A 16,934-nucleotide genomic window follows, 5' to 3' on the forward strand; every position below is an offset into this window, starting at 1 on the left:
AAGAAAGATGATTTTGCATCCCAAAACATTTGTTCACATTTATTTAGATCAGTTTAAATGCAGCAAACAGCCTTACAGTACCTTGAACTAGAGTCTTAACACAGCTAATAAGTTTTCGGCTCGAATCACTAAAACGAATGCAGGATAAATAAGCATCATCTATCACACAACAAGGACACATGAATCTATTTTGAAATCAAAATGTCATTTCCTCGAGACTGATGGAGATGCTTGGTAGTGTATGGTGCCAGGATGCGAAGATCCCTGCACCAAAACAAACAAAAGATGAAAAACATAGCATCTGATAATGGATTTACTAATCAGTTTAAAATAATAGCTGTATCAGATGCACAACAAAGAGGGTGTTGAGAATACAACACATTTTATCTCCTTCGCTTGAATCACTCCACAAACAGTGGGTTCCATAAGGCTAGAATTGTGAGCCCAGTATTTTGTCAAGTTTCAAGGCAAGAAAAGTAAACGTTTTGTTGTATAACATTTTTTTTGTAGACCTGTTGATGCACTTCAAAATAGTAGTATAGACCAAATTTCCCACACGCAGGCGCAAAGACATCTATCAATTGCACTTCAGCAAATAATTAGCAGGAATGAAAAAATTTACCACTCCATTGCTACCATTTCCATGTACATAAAGGAAAGCACAACTCAGCTTCTGTGTGTTTATTTGATTAAAAATATGTAGATTAGGCTTTCCATAATACTTTTCTATACATATATATGAAGTTAAACTATTTGCAGAGAGGAGATTAAGATTAAGACACGGCTCTGTTTGCTAGAGCTTTAACAAATCCATATTAAAAATTTCTAGGGCCAACAGTGGCAAGAAGTGCCATGATTATTTTAAAATGTAAATAGCATGAATCCTATCTGTTTTGCATACTGTTTTGGGGGTTCAAATAAACATGTGCCACAGCAATCAATCATCCACTGAAAAACAAACAGAATAGGGGATGCATCAAAAAACCAGAAAGATTACAAATTTACAACACAAGACACCAACAAACTCTTCTAGGTCTACCATGGTAAACCAGTCCCAGGAAGATATAGGGCATGTAAAGAGGTTTTTCTTATTTAATTATCTTCAAAAGTGGGAACTGCATCCTACTTCACCCGCACTAGTCATCTATTCCCTCATAATGCCAAATGTTTTAGATTAGAGTTTGTTTATCCGCTCTTCCTCAACGTTATAGGGAGTAGATCAAGTTCTTAACTAGTCAATTAAAACTCTTTTCATCAAAATGAATTTTCTTCTTCTGTATACATATGTCAATATAAGTAGTAAGCGCAGTAAACACACAAAGACCACATTTAATTGCTCAAGAAAATGGTGATCGATCAACTTCGAAAGCCAACACATTATGCATTCTGTGATTCAGGTTAACTACTTCAGGCTAAATTTCATAACAGCCCATATTTAATTGCTCAATAAAATGGAGATAGATCAACTACGAAAACCAACACATTATCCAGTTTATGATTTAGGTTGACCAAAGATCCCAACAGAACAGCGTTGATACTGAAGAAATATTGTATAATTACCGAAGAATCAGGCATCGCGGGAAGGGATCATCCCAGCTTTCCTAGCATAAGCGAAGATCCCACCGGCCTCGATGACAGGGCCAGCATCCCCAATCGGCTTCAGCTTATACTCTTTCCCCGTAGTATGATTGATCAGCTTACTCTCCCCAAGCTCAATCGTCACCACATCCCCAGTCGTACACTCGTCGCACAACCTCCCCTCCGATTCCAGAGGATAAATTTCGCCAGTAGCCACCGAATTCCTAAAAAAAATCCTCGCATACGACTCCGCCACCACCGCCGCCACGCCAGCCGCCCCCAACGCCACGGGAGCGTGCTCACGGGACGAGCCGCAGCCGAAGTTATCGCCGCCGATTACGATCGTGTACTTGGTTTTGGTGGCCCCGGGCTCGACGAATCGGGATTCGTATGTGGAGGGGAGGCCGATTAGGGCGTAGGAGCCGAGCTTCTCGTACTCGTCGGGGTTGGAGGGGACGAGGGTGAGGTACTCGGCGGGGATGATTTGGTCAGTGTCGATGTTGTCGCCGACGACGTAGCATAGGCCGTGGAATGTGTTGGTAGGGTTTGCGGCGGGGGAGGCGGCGGATGGGGAAGTGGCGGCGGCGGTTACGAATCGGGAATTGCGGTGGAGCTTGAGAGATCTGGAGCTGGGGATTGAGGGATTGGCATCGGGGGAGGCGAGCTTGAGGGAGGAGAGGGAAGCGGAATTAGGGTTTCGTGAAGGAGAGGAGAGATTGAAAGTGGGTGGTGTTACTGTTGAGATAGCCGCCATTGTTTTGGGAGAGTCGGTGAAAGATTGAAAATGGAGTAAGATTTATATATTGAGGATTGCTTCTAAAAATTACTCCTAGTAACACTAAATTATATTACTAATTATATACTAATACTATGAATAAGTTTTGGTAACTCGTAGTGATTTTTTTTTTCAATTTTTAATGCATGAATGGATGTTTATTTTTTAACATCCAATTTGATATCTTGTACCGTTACTACAACAAAAGTGTTACTACAACAAAAGTTATGGTAGCTGACGATTTTGACTATTTACTTTCCTTCATTTTTTATATAAATAAAATAAATGTATAGTAAACGGAGCGGTTTGTAGAAATACATGATAAATATATATTGATTTTTAAAATCATACTAAGATCTTTGTGTTTTTGTATAATGTTTGTAAACGTACATACTAAGATCTTAGTGATTTTGCACTGTATTTGATAGTTGGCTACATTACTTAAAATTGTAATACTCATTTGTTTATTTATTATACACTCATACACGAGGGAAATGTTTACACGCGACAAAATCACACAAAAATCGATCCTAGTATTTAATTTGAATCAAAATCAACATTGAACCATAACTTCAAAACTATACCACAATCAATAACAAATTAAATTCTTGTAAATGGCATTTTCAACGTTAAATTCTCGTGTTGGTGGTTGTTTTCTCTTCTTTTATTTCCATGGAATGATTCCTCAAACATCTTATTTTACAAATGTATACACGTCCAACCAATCATAAACTTAAAAACACTAACATGATTCTAACACTATCTTACATAATCAAACAAGCAACCATTAATAAATTTTCACACTAAAATCAAGAATATTTAATTAGAATATTGCATCAATTATTGTTCTTGCCATAGTTCCCAGCCATCATCAAATGCTTATCCCTTCTCGTGAGATTGGTGCACTCAAGCCCTAACGCCTCCCCTAACTCCCTTTGTATATAATTCGCCACCTCGTGGCTCGCCTTCCACTCTTCCTCCTGTGCACGTTAGCTACTTTGGTACTATGTCGAGAATTCGGATACTGAGATCCTGCGCACGTTAGCTACTCTGGTACCATGTCGAGAATCCAAATACCGAGATATGAAATGACATTTTGATTAATGAGATTGAAATTCATGATTTATTTTTGAATGGATATAGCCTCGTTTCCAACAAAAGCTTCAAATTAATTCCATTAAAATTGAATTTCTTATAACACAAAAGTTAAAAAAAATTTGTATTCAGTAAGAAAAGAAAATAGAATAAAATAGATGGATAAATAAAGTAAATAAAACAATTAATCGAAAAAGAGATTAAATGCATTATTATTGTTTAAATATAGTATTGATTTTTTTTCTTCTGGAAATTATCCAAAATCCTAGCAATATCCTAACCCCGCAGCAAATGGACGGCGGCGAGCTCCCCAATCCCGACGACTACTCCGCAGCCGCAACCCTAATCCCCTTCCCCCGCCCTCTCCCTCTCCTGCGCGGCCCAATCAAAGCCGGTCCGCTCGACGATCCCTCCTCCGGTCCATACCTCCTCGCCTTCAAATCCGCCCGCGCCTGGGCCGCGGCGTACCGGAGCTGCCGCGCCCAAATCACCGCGCAATGCGAATCCGGGGCTAGGATCGGGTGCTCCATCTCCGCTTCCAGCAAATGCAAGCCCCCTTGGTGGAAGGTGATTCTAGGCGTATACTCAAAACAGGATTTCAAGGAGAGGGAGAAGTGTGAGGAGGTTGAGATGGAGGCGTGTTTCGCAGCTGCCAAGGAGAGATGCGGCGGTTTCGCGAAGCAGAAGTGTGAGCCGGCGTTTAGGAGTGCGAGGATTGTGGCGGCCGGATTTGATTCGAGCGTGGTGGAGTGGAAGGGTGTTTCTAGGTTGATTTCGACGGTTTGTTTTGCGGAGGAAAAGAGTTATGGGATTGGATTTTGGGGTGAATTTGGGCAGAAATGCGAGGTTACTAATATTAGAGGGGGGGATTTGTTGGATTCCAGTTGTGTGGATATAGATGAGTATATGGGAAAGAATTTAGTGTGAGGATTTCATCCTTTCTTCAACAAAATGGAGTTGAGATTCTGCTGAAGAGGATATTTTCAGGTAGTACTCTTGAGCCCTACCATTTGTTGTTATGTGTTGATTTGTAAACTACTTTCTACTCATTAAAAATTTGGATTATATACATTGAATCATCAAGAAGTAAGAAATTTGTAAGTTCATGGAAACCATGAGTTGTAGTTGGATAGACTACTTAAAAAAAATCATGTTCTTATACACTTTGAATGGTTGTTTATTGGTTATGTGGAAATATCAAAACCCTTCATTTTCACCTGTCTTATTATGAGTTATGATTCACATTACGAAAGGTCATATGGAAATGGAACTAGATATAGATTCATACTACAAGCTTAGGAATGCTTATTACTCACTTCGTCCCACAAAATAGTGCACAATCAACCGTGGCACGAATTTTAGTCGAAGTTTGGTAGTGTGTTTTGTGAGTGGAGAAAGCAAAGAATTCCATTTTGTTGTTTTTATGTTAGTTAACGACTTAACATAGATAATGGTGGATCATGTTTGGATTTTTTGTAAATAAGTGCACAAAATGAGGCTAAATTATACTCCATCCGCCCCACAAATAGTGTATATGCACACTTCTTAACTTTCCATTTTTGTTGATACACGAACATGCATATGCATTCATATAAACTGCTGCCCATAGTGAGCTTAAAGGAACCTTTATTGTTGTAGGTTGCATCTTTACATGCATAGTGTATTCATAAAACCCACCACATTTACTATGCTCGAAGAAGAGGGGAGAGTTCATTGCTACCTATTGATTGTTATGATTATTAGGATGTCTGTAGTAGTCTACATTATGGGCTGACATGATCCGCTATTATCACCCTTTTTTTAAGGGATATTGGTCTCTAAAACCATGAACTTTGCCTAAAATTTGGTATTTTCCCTGAACTTTGAAATTGGTCTATAATATCACAAACTTTGCATTTTGTTTGATATTTCTCAAACTCACTCAAGTAAGATGTTTTCATCAAAATCTTATTTCACGTAGGCAACCTGATAGTTTTTATGATATTTTAAACCGATTTTAAAGTTCATAACATGTAGGATAAAAAGTCACGTTGAAAACCACGTTGATTTAATTGTGTCAACTGTCAAGTATGATAAAAAAGCCTCGTAAGTTAGTCAAATATAGTAATAGACATGCCGTGGAAAATACCAAACAAAATGCAAAGTTTGCGATATTATAGACCAATTTCAAAGTTCATGGGAAATACCAAATTTTAGGCAAAGTTTATGATTTTAGAGACCAATTTCCCTTTTTTTAACAGCTTATTACAATTTCAACAGTGTTGATACTTGTTTTCTAACTGAAACTTGCAGCTACTTTACTTAGGATACAGTTGTAGCTACTTGATAGTTACTAAGTTTGATGGTTCACTTCAAAGTTTCTCCACATATAAACTTCTGTTTCTTTTGGAATTCTTCCTGATCTACAAAGATGATTATTGCTATAGAGAGAACAGGAATATCCTGTGATTTAGAGCTCTCGTAGAGAGGGTCTATATCTTCTTCAAGATTCTTGCTTTTGATATCACTAACTTGTAATTAGGCTCTCTGAAATGTTGTAGATAACATATTAACATAATTTCCAGTAGTAAATGTCTTGTAAATCAGAGTAATGTAAATATGGAAATTGTTAAAAAACTTCTTCAGCTATGTCTTGCTCAAATTACCGCTGCAATTTGTTTATTTATTCTTGAAAATAACTTAGTTCTCTAATATTATCTCCTTATACTACTATTGAGTTGCTTGCTTCTTTCCTTCTCCATCCAGCTTCTGATAAATCTTGATTTGCTGCTGGCTATCAGCCTTCCCACATCCCAAAATCTCAAAGGAAATCTAGGGCTGCTTGCATTGTCATATATGCGTCGCTGTCCATGGCGAAACACGTTGCCAAGCTGAGAAGCTCTCCTCACACTGTCCTTGTCTCCTTGAAACCAATGTTGTGAGGAACTTGTTGCCTCAGCTGCCCTACCAGAGCCATTCTCATGATCTTGGAGTTCAAAGGGAGGCAGATTTTCGAGGTGAACGAGCAGGTGAAGAACACTCCCATCTACAATACTCCACTTTTGTGCTTAGCCAGGTTTTCAATGAGTTGAACTCTAGGAATTTGGATAAGAAGAATGTGTTTAAACTTTAAAGGGAGTCATATTGTTTTTGGGATCATCGATGTGACTAGTTTGTGATGGTTGAATTCTCAGGAAATTTGCTGATACAATTAATTTGAGTTTGTGGCAATGGGGGATTTGTGTTGCATTTCTTGCGTTTTCAATTTTCTTTATTTTTTTCATATTGTTTATAATTTCAATATCAAAGTGATTTGGAATAAATAGTTTCTTGAATTTAATACTAAGGGATAAATAATCAGTTTTTACTATTTAATTAAAATAAACAGTTTAATCAGTTTATATTGGCCAAATACTAGTAGTGATGTTTTGAATTAATAATAGTGTACTCTATTTTCTTTCCTAATAGTATTTTTTTAAAACATCCCACCTAAGGAATTCAAAAATCAAAATGTCATGCAAGTCTGATTTGATTACAAATTTTTAGCAACCCCTCATTTATTTCTTATTTTGTTTATAATAAAAAAAATGTCATTAATGAATTTTCTAACTATAGTATACAAGTTTTATTCCACTCTTTTATTTGTTACACATTTCGCACCATATGAATCTTATATGAAAAAAAATTACTTAATTATCATTTAGTCCTTATTTTGCTCCTAATTTATAAATTGTCACAAGCGGAATTTCTTAGCATAGAATAAATAATCACCAAACTATTAGTTTTATAATAAAATATGAGTGAGAACGAGTTAGCGGAATGAGATGTCCACTACTTAAAAACTGTAAAAGTGAGAATTGATAAATTTTTAGGGATATGGATAAAAATAAAAATAAGTGATAAATTTTCAGGGATGGATGAAGTACTTCGTTTTCTATCGTTTCTAGTACTAATTTCCCCCTTCTATTTCATTCTTTCTTAATAGCATAATCCCAATGCAAGAACTGAAATTACTTAATTTAGTACGTTGTTTCAATACTAATGCCCCAATGTTATTTTAAAATAAATTAAAAATGCAGTAATTTATAAACGAATTTGAAAATTATTATATATAAATAGAATCGTTGCAACTTTAATACTCCATCTCTCCAATTTGAAATAAGAATGGAATCAATCTCATAACAATAAAACTGCACACGACTTTTTTTATATTAGTAGAACTATATTTTTATTTTTTTGACTGCGTTTTCACTTAATAGAGCGAAAGCTATCGGACTCTCCTTTCGCTGTGTTTTCATCTCTCATCTCTCTCTCTGATCGCCGGCTCTCGATTCCTCCACCGCGCTCTCCGCCGGCGAGATCTCCGATCAGGTATACGGAATCAGGATTTCCTGATTAAAATTTTGTTGTTGGATTATTGGAGTAGCGAATCTTCCTTTTCCGTTGATTCAAGTTTGGGTTTTATGTGTTCACTCGCGAGATTGATTTATGCTGAATCACTGTGATTCTACCTTTCCGATAGGCGGATCTTGATTGTTTATGTCATTTTTTGCAAACTAAGATCGAGTGCATGTGCGAGTTCGCGCAGTCAACACTAAATTTTGGATTTTAGAATTTCAGTTATCATCTGCTGTCTGTCTGTGAACTAATTTAGTTTAGGCTACGGAGGGTTTGACGAATTTAGATTTGCGGAGAGAAAAGGATGCAGCTTTTACAGAATTGGGTCGTGTATAATTGTGTTTTAGTTGTTAGGTTACTAGTGAGAGGTTGTCCTAGGAAAATACAGATGTACATTGTTCTTGTTGATGCACTTCTTTTAGCTCACGAGATTCTTTTGTTTCGAATAGTGTTCCATTGAATTCACTTGCATCGCCACACAATCAATTTGTACTTGATAGCATCAAAAATCTACATTTGGCATGTTTTTGATAATTGTTTTAAGCTAAAATTTGCCATAACTGCAACATGACTTAGTCGTTTTTGCCTGTAATTTTGTGGAAAAGAGAGCACATTCGTTCCTCACCTTCCAAGTTGCAGAATGGGCATGCCGGACAGGCTAGAAAGTCTTACTTATATAGTTCTAGTTATGAGTTTGGTGAGAGTGGCCCAGACAGCTAGCGAGTCTATGTACAATTACTGAAAAACAGAGATCTATCTCTCGAAAATTGATCAATACAATGGATGCCTGTCTTAAATATCTCAGTTTCTTTGGACAATGTTGAATTTTTGCATCTATTTGATAAAAGTAAATATGCACTTACTTTTGGTTTTTATGTTCAGGCAATAGGTCTTGATTCGAATATTCTAAGAAATCCATCTAGGTGGTTTAGAATGGCCTTAGGTCTTAAGGTTGCTTTTCCAGTCTCAATGCATAGAATTGTAAACCTTGCATGTTTCTGACATTGTTAATGATTGGAGCATCATGCTGCAGTATAACCTCTTGCCCATATAGGACCCCTTGTATTTCCCTTTTAACTCACGTAACAAATCATTTTGTTCTTATCCAACTTTATAGGTCTTTTTATGTGACTTTATTTTCAAGGGAATCATAGAAAAACCGAATCTGCTATTCCAGCTTCTCTCATCATTCAATATATATATATATATATATATATATATATATATATATATATATATATGTACACATATATTATATTCTATTTCTTACGCATTTTGTGACTTGTGCCTCCTTGTTTGCAGAAATTCAGCCATTTTCTTAGTGTTCAAAGCTAAATCTTTATGGGGCCCGAAAATCCTAATCGTCCAAACTATCCATTAAGACCAGCTGCAACTCCCTTTGCTTCTCAGCAATCTTCAACACCTTTCTCATCGTCTGGTCCTGCTGTTGGATCAGAAGCACCCGCCTTTAGGCCTGGGCCTCCTGCAGCCTCGAACTTTCAAGCACCTCCCTTTGCTGGGGGACCTTTGGTTGGAACGGAGGTCCCTGCCTTTAGACCCCCTCCATCAATTAGATCTGGTGAAGTGGTCGGCCCACCTCCTCCACCATCTTATGGCCCACCTACCTCAGGATTTCAGAGATTCCCAAACCCCCCAGTGTCGTCAGCTGGTCAAGTACCACCTCCTCACATCTCTCTTACAGGTCAGCCTGTTATAGCTCCACCAACCAGACCTCCTCCAGGTCATGCGTCTCCTTTTTCACATCCCCAGCCACCTTTGGTATCCATGGGATCTCCACCTCAAATCATAAAAACTGGACAACCTAACCCAAATATCCCGCCTCCTGCAGATCAACGCTTCTCAACTCCCATTCCCAGGCCAAGTTCCCAGCCTTCTTCTCCACCAACTGGGACATCTTATCCAGCTGGCAGGGGTACCTATCCAGGGTATCCCAACATGCAACCAAATTCTGATTCCCAAGCTCCACCTATGCTGCCTGCCTCCTTTCAAATGCAACAAGGAGGTTATGGTCCACCTATGCAGTCATCCTTTCCTTTACAACGGGGCTATGCTCCACAAGCACCTCCAACATCTCTTCTAGCTCAACAAAGAGGTTATGCTCCTGTTCCACCTGTTTCAACTTCATCTGGCCTCTATTCAGGGAACCAGTTCCAGCAACATGGCATTGCACCTGCTCAACAGAGTTTGGCTGAAGATTTTAGTTCACTCTCTCTTGGATCAGTACCAGGATCTTATGATGCAGGACTTGATATCACAGCCTTACCAAGGCCATTAGACGGTGATGTGGAACCTAAGTCTTATGCTGATATGTACCCAATGAATTGTGATTCTAGATTCTTGCGACTGACAACAAGTGGCATACCAAATTCTCAATCATTGGCATCACGATGGCATTTGTCTATTGGGGCTGTTGTTTGCCCTCTAGCAGAAACTCCTCCCGGGGTTAGTCTTGGTTAAGAAGATGATTTCACACATATGTAGATACGCCCTCTACAATCTATTTGTTTTAATTGTAACTTTAATTTACTTCCAGGAGGAAGTTCCAATTGTTAATTTTGCCACAACAGGAATCATTAGATGTAGAAGGTGCCGTACTTATGTGAACCCATATGTCGCGTTCACTGACAATGGAAGAAAGTGGAGATGCAATATATGCTCATTGCTAAATGATGGTAAATCGTTCCCAAACTTTACTTAGTCTTAAATTGTATGTATAATTATATATGTAGCTTGCAATAGTATAAACGCTACACTGCAATCTATAGATTGCAGTCTAGCGTATTGGATAATGCAGACGGGGAAAAATTGCAGTCTAGCGTATTGGATATTGCAGACGGAGAAAATTTACCCTTGAGCGTTTTTTATGATTGCCACATGGCAGCTGATTATTCGTCCACGTGTACAAATGATTGGCTAGAAATGGTGGTATGGTGTCACTTTAAGAGGTGTTGTCATTTTAACACAAACATATATGTATATCCGTATCTAATTTTTATGTTTTCTTTTAATCACGAAAATTGAGAAGATTTCTGCTATAGCTAGTTGCTAGTGTTTTGCTATTGTATTCACTGACTATTAGTTTTCTGTTACTAGGTTCTTAAAACTATCCCTTTTGTATAAGAACACCTTGCTAAATAGACAATGATTTGGTAAACCTTTCTCTTGATGCTTTTCAAAGGTTCATTTTTTCCTCGATGATGGGATGTAAACTTAAAATTAACAAATTCAAACAGTTTCTATTTTTACTTAATCTATTTGAAGTGGGTTTACAACTATGACATGATTGTAACTATGACATGATTTAACAGTCAATCTGGAGGAATCAATTGTTGATTTAATGCCATATCTGCCTTGTTAATCTAGGATTACTAAAAAGTCTGAAAAACTTAGAAGCAACTCAGGGGAATTTATTTGGGTTCTTTTAATTTTTATCATTTCAAAAGGTTCTGCACTGTTTACCAGTAGCTTCTTATGCAGTTCCAAGTGATTATTTTGCCCATGTGGATGCTAGTGGCAGAAGAGTTGATTTAGATCAAAGGCCTGAACTTATAAAGGGTAGTGTTGAGTTTATCGCTCCAGCTGAGTACATGGTCCGCCCTCCAATGCCACCACTCTATTTTTTCCTCATCGATGTATCAATATCTGCTGTTAAAAGCGGAATGCTTGAGGTAACTTTTTTTATACTGATCTGTAATCCACTAAAATGTTGTTTGTAATTGAAGTACAACTCACTGTATAGTTAACAGGACTACTAATATGTTACTTTTATGTAAGACGTAATACTCCCTCCATCCGCAAAATGTTGTCCATGTTTGACTCGGCACGTGTTTTAAGAAATGTGAAAAAAAGTGGGTGGAAAAAGTTAGTGAATGTAGACCCCACATTTATATATTAGTTTTATAATAGAATGTGAGTGTAATGATTTAGTGGAAAGTGGGATCCATTTACCAAAAATGGAAAAAAGCAAAGTGGACAACATTTCACGGACGGAGGGAGTATCAATTTCCTGTAATCCTGCATTGGAACTCAAGACAGATTCTATGCCATGTTTGTCTTTTATCCATAATTAATGCATTTGGTAGTAGTAAGTAGACCTGGATCTGACTGTATTCTCAACGTAAATTTCTGGTTTGAGATTCAGCTACTCTGCATGTGCGAGTTATCTATTGAATATACTGTTCCAATACTAATGTCTGAATTCTCTCATAATAATATTGTAGGGGTTCAATTATCCTATTGTGTAGTTAATAGGGTGGTTCTTTAATGGGTGCTATGAGCTAAACAGTTTAATGGGTGATATGACACAATTTATTTGGAAGCTTATTCTGTTTTCCTTTTTAGAGTACTTATTCGGTTTTAATACCTATATTATTTCCATATCATGTAATTTCCGAGTCATCCTGTCATCTTATGTTTTCTCGTGCAAACTGGTTGAAGAAATATTTACTTTCTTCCAGGAACAATAAGGCATTGACTACTACTATATCCCAATTATTTGTCAGTTCTTCTATTAACTAAATTAATGCTAATAATAAATTTCAGGTTATGTCACAGACTATTAAGTCTTGCCTGGACAGCTTACCTGGTTCAACACGAACACAGATTGGCTTTATAACTTATGATAGCACCATACATTTCTATAACATGAAGGTAAATTGTTACACATAAAAGTTATTTATGAAGTTTTATCTTACTTAACATAATGTTGGTGGCTTTCTCTTGCATCAGTCATCATTGGCTCAGCCTCAGATGATGGTTGTCTCGGATTTGGATGATATATTTGTTCCATTACCAGATGATCTTCTAGTCAACTTGTCAGAATCTAGGAGTGTGGTGGAGGCATTCCTTGATAGCTTGCCCTCCATGTTCCAGGAGAACATGAATGTTGAATCCGCATTTGGTCCAGCTCTCAAAGCTGCATTCTTGGTTATGGTGTGTCTCCCTCTGTGACTTGCACCATTTAAACATTGATTAGTAACTATGAGTATGAACTTGATTTTGAAATAATATTAAGGCTAATGCTTTCTCTTATTTGCCATTCATGTTGCTAATCTTAAGTTTTCTGATAAGGGTTGTACTAACGGAAACTGTTCTCCTTTAGCTTAGACTAACAAGCTTTTCTTTCAATTGTCAGAGCCAACTTGGTGGTAAATTGTTAATCTTCCAGAATAGTCTACCATCTCTTGGTGCTGGCCTCCTGAAGCTGCGTGGGGATGATATTCGAGTTTATGGCACTGATAAAGAGCATACTTTACGATTACCTGAAGATCCATTTTATAAACAGATGGCTGCTGATTTTACTAAGTATCAGATAGCTGTAAATGTATATGCATTCAGTGATAAGTACACGGATATAGCAACTTTAGGTATGTTATACTGTCCTTCAACCTTTTGTTTTAGTTGGAACCTTCAATGGTTTTTGACTTGTAGGCCTTGACATAACTGATGCCTTGACTTGTTAAATGATAATTATATTTCACTTTAATTCTGCCATCGTTGATGCTTCCTAGGAACACTGGCAAAGTATACTGGCGGTCAGGTGTATTATTATCCAAATTTCCAGGCTAGTATCCATAAAGAAAAGTTGAAACATGAGCTAACCAGAGATCTTACCAGAGAAACTGCGTGGGAAGCGGTCATGAGGATAAGATGTGGAAAAGGTAGATACTTTTAAGTCACAGGTTGATGAAACTTAGTTGTTAGGAAGTCTCTGTCTCTCTCTCTCTCTCTCTCTCTCTCTCTCTCTCTCTCACGTACACACACACTCACACTCACCTGCAGATAATTTAAGTATTGTTGGATGCGCTTCTGATGCTGGAAGCTTGTGTTTTTTTGTTCTCTGTCTGTAGGAGTACGGTTTACATCTTATCATGGAAATTTTATGCTAAGATCCACAGACTTACTCGCACTCCCTGCTGTTGACTGTGATAAGGCTTATGCAGCACAATTGTCTCTTGAAGAGACACTGTTGACTACTCAGACTGTGTACTTTCAAGTTGCACTATTGTATCCTTATCTAACCATTTTTTGTGTAACTATCTATTTGATCATATCTTGCGAGTTAGTACATATAACTTTCAGATTCTTTGTTCTAATAACATGAAAGGCAAATTCCTCTTCTTTTGGGAGAACTACTGACATTCTATTATCACGTCTTTTGTTTTTTCATGTCATTAATCAGCCATCTAGGTTATAGGAATCTTTAGGGCCATCCTCATGACAATCAACTGGAGATGTTAGAAAACTAAAAGCCTTAACCATTTATAAGATATACATCATCTTCTGGCGAGCGGCGTATCAGAGTACACACTGCAGCTGCTCCAGTTGTTGCAGATCTAGGAGAGATGTACCGCCTAGCTGACACTGGAGCAATTATTTCTCTGTTCTCCAGGCTAGGTAAGGATGATTTTTTTATCATATAAAATTGACAACAAAATTTTTGTTCTTTTACGAATCTGATATCGATAAATTCGCGAGCCTGCCCCACTCTCAACCTCTTTCCCCTCAATCGGAAGGAAACAAAGTAGAGAAGATATAATTGTATAATTATGTTCTTTTATAATGCCCTTCCAACATTGGTCCCATTTTAACATGATTAATCTGCAGCAATTGAAAAGACTTTGTCATCCAAGCTAGAAGAAGCTCGGAATGGTGTTCAACATCGTATTGTCAAAGCTCTAAGGGAATACCGGAATCTTTATGCTGTTCAACATCGCTTGTCAGGAAGGATGATCTACCCTGAGTCACTAAAATTCTTACCGTTGTATGGACTAGCATTGTGTAAATCACTACCCCTCCGTGGTGGGTATTCCGATGTGCAGCTTGATGAGCGCAGTGCAGCTGCATACACCATGATGGCTTTACCTGTAAAAAGTTTGCTGAAACTTCTGTATCCTAACCTAGTTCGTGTGGATGAGTGTCTTGTAAAAGTAAGTTTATTGCATTCTTGTTTCTTTTGTTGGAGTATGATTTGGTGTGCATCTTACCTATTCCCTATGTCTCCTCAGACTGAAGAATTTGACACCAGAAAGAGGCTTCCACTAACCGTAGAGAGCTTAGACACCAGAGGTCTCTATATCTTTGATGATGGTTTCCAATTTGTCGTATGGTTTGGTAAAGCACTTTCACCTGACATAACTAAGAATTTGGTCGGGGAAGATTTTGCCACGGACTTCTCAAAGGTGAACTTCATTTGACCATTTTATATAACTTCTCATAACTTTCATTCTGCAACTACTTTATACGCTAAGTAATAAGATAATCATGTTCCTTACAGTCAGTTTGTCTTTTAAATAAAAATGATTAAACATGAATAAATAATGTACGTATCATATAAGCATGCACACACTATGCATTGTCTTTGTGTTTAGTTTTCCCATCAGTACACTTTTCAAACTCTGGGGGCATATAGTATAATTTAGTTTAAAATTGGTTTAATTTTTATTAGTTTATTTTAGTTTTACGCCGAAGGACTAAATTTACTTGTATGTTATATTTACCTTAACAGCAGATATGTAATATTTCTTTAAATTTTTATTGGGTGCGACAATATACCTGAAGTATTTCTTGCTGATGGTTTGACCATCACTCACAATTGTTTTACGTTTTAATAATGCAATTTTCTTTGACTACATTGACAATGCATCAATTCAGATGTTAGTTTATTGTTTCATATCTCTGTAGCTGGTTATAATCTTTTTGTATGTTAAATCATACTTTACTAGTCTTTCTGTATTTACTTTGAAATAACTCTTGTTTTGTCTTTGTATTTTTTCTATGTTAAACCATACTAGTCTTTCGGTATTTTCTTTGAGGTAACTCTTGTTTTGCCTTTGTATCCTGTCATAAGATGTTTTCCTCTTAATCTGTGGATCCAGGTTAGCCTCTCCCAAAGAGACAACCCCATGTCTAGAAAAATCATGGAGATTCTTAATCAAAGTAGGAAGAGCGATCCGTCATATTTTCAGCTATGCCATCTTGTGAGGCAGGGTGATCAACCTAGAGAAGGTTTCTTCCTACTTACAAGTCTTGTCGAGGACCAGATTGGTGGTGCCAATGGTTATGCTGACTGGATGGTGCTGCTTTTTCGGCAAGTCCAACAAAATGCATAATAATCGGGTAATGATCTTATAATGAAACTCCAAAATACCCACAATGGCTAAGAGAAATACTCTCTCTCTTGCTCTCTCTGATGTCGTGACTGTCCAGGAAATTTGATATTACGGGCATGTGAGAGTTTCGAAGCAGACAGCAGCTCGCCCCTCAGATTCCAGACGGTCAAATTCATGACGGCGAATAAAAAGAAGAGGAGATTTAGATTTTCAGATGAAATATTCAGAAGTAGGCAGCTGGCTAGTGGATCGGCCTTTGCTCGTGGTGTTTATAGTTGTGGAAAATGCAAGAGATAATCCATTAGTTATTCTATATTCATCCTCTGTTTGGTTGGAACTGGTTTTTTGGGTTTATAGATTTTTACTTTTATGGTGTAATTTTATGCCAATTTATTTTTGCAATACCGGATTTAGGGATGTGTATTTAGATTATAAATATATGTATTCAACAGTATTCTTTTAAGATTTTTGGTTGTATTTGGGATTATGCAATCTTTTGCCTTTTCTTTAATGTTGTATGTGTAGTACTAGAGTTGAGACAATTTTCATTTTGCTGACTAATCAATTCTATACCAACGAAATTCTCTCTATATTATCATCTGCATATATTTACATGGACCACAAAGAGTGATAAATATTCTTGATGTGTCATTCTCAAATCTCTATACAATAAATACATTCACACCCCAAGTAGAATTCATCTCTAAATTTTGATTTGTCTAATAGCTTTAAAATTCTGCCACATAATTGTATTCAACTGTGTCTAATATCGCATTCAAAAAAACTCTACAAGTAGAATATAATCATTTTTCTTAAAACACACTTTAACATTCTTAAAGTGTGTAGTGAAACAGATGAGTATACAATATTATTGGGAAAATTAAGTGGCGGCTGCCTGAAATTTCCGACGACTTTCTTTACTGAAATTAGTGTGAACGAACCTTGGTAGAAAATTTCTTGTTTCACACCTGCATTGA

At 37.2% G+C, this 16,934-nt stretch overlaps 3 protein-coding genes across 5 annotated transcripts; 2 read left to right on the plus strand and 1 right to left on the minus strand.

Moving 5' to 3' along the window:
• Nucleotides 1-11: 11 nt before the first annotated feature.
• LOC121792941 (3-isopropylmalate dehydratase small subunit 1-like) lies at nt 12-2,361 on the minus strand. The gene is made up of 2 exons (XM_042191080.1): nt 1,561-2,361; nt 12-264 (listed from the first exon to the last, which is right to left on the minus strand). The coding sequence occupies exon 1, from the start codon at nt 2,330-2,332 to the stop codon at nt 1,568-1,570; it is 765 nt and encodes a 254-aa protein (XP_042047014.1). The 5' UTR covers nt 2,333-2,361; the 3' UTR covers nt 12-264; nt 1,561-1,567.
• Nucleotides 2,362-3,705: 1,344 nt separating this feature from the next.
• Nucleotides 3,706-6,676, plus strand: LOC121767087. Of its 2 annotated transcripts, none has more exons than XM_042163286.1 (2): nt 3,706-4,435; nt 6,194-6,676. In XM_042163286.1, the coding sequence occupies exon 1, from the start codon at nt 3,740-3,742 to the stop codon at nt 4,373-4,375; it is 636 nt and encodes a 211-aa protein (XP_042019220.1). In that variant the 5' UTR covers nt 3,706-3,739; the 3' UTR covers nt 4,376-4,435; nt 6,194-6,676. The 2 variants fall into 2 exon arrangements, with proteins under 2 accessions (XP_042019220.1, XP_042019222.1); XM_042163288.1 differs by having other exon boundaries at nt 6,229-6,676.
• Nucleotides 6,677-7,638: 962 nt separating this feature from the next.
• On the plus strand, nt 7,639-16,468 carry LOC121792942 (protein transport protein Sec24-like At3g07100). Of its 2 annotated transcripts, XM_042191082.1 has the most exons (14): nt 7,639-7,798; nt 9,128-10,288; nt 10,380-10,518; nt 11,324-11,514; nt 12,389-12,496; nt 12,575-12,778; nt 12,981-13,212; nt 13,357-13,506; nt 13,696-13,852; nt 14,115-14,242; nt 14,453-14,775; nt 14,854-15,027; nt 15,724-15,964; nt 16,055-16,468. In XM_042191082.1, exons 2-13 carry the CDS (start codon nt 9,167-9,169, stop codon nt 15,955-15,957), a joined length of 3,162 nt encoding a protein of 1,053 aa, XP_042047016.1. In that variant the 5' UTR covers nt 7,639-7,798; nt 9,128-9,166; the 3' UTR covers nt 15,958-15,964; nt 16,055-16,468. The 2 variants fall into 2 exon arrangements, with proteins under 2 accessions (XP_042047016.1, XP_042047015.1); XM_042191081.1 differs by having other exon boundaries at nt 14,453-15,027.
• Nucleotides 16,469-16,934: the final 466 nt, after the last annotated feature.

This window comes from Salvia splendens, chromosome 2 (genome assembly GCF_004379255.2).
Source record: "Salvia splendens isolate huo1 chromosome 2, SspV2, whole genome shotgun sequence".
NCBI lineage: Eukaryota > Viridiplantae > Streptophyta > Magnoliopsida > Lamiales > Lamiaceae > Salvia > Salvia splendens.

Coding starts and splice junctions, on each gene's coding strand:
- LOC121767087 (XM_042163286.1), top strand. CDS start 3,740: ATGGACGGCGGCGAGCTCCCCAATCCCGACGACTACTCCGCAGCCGCA.
- LOC121792942 (XM_042191081.1), top strand. CDS start 9,167: ATGGGGCCCGAAAATCCTAATCGTCCAAACTATCCATTAAGACCAGCT. Junction 13,507..13,695: donor GAGGATAAGATGTGGAAAAG/GTAGATACTTTT, acceptor CTCTGTCTGTAG/GAGTACGGTTTACATCTTAT. Junction 15,028..15,723: donor TTGCCACGGACTTCTCAAAG/GTGAACTTCATT, acceptor CTGTGGATCCAG/GTTAGCCTCTCCCAAAGAGA.
- LOC121792941 (XM_042191080.1), bottom strand. CDS start 2,332: ATGGCGGCTATCTCAACAGTAACACCACCCACTTTCAATCTCTCCTCT.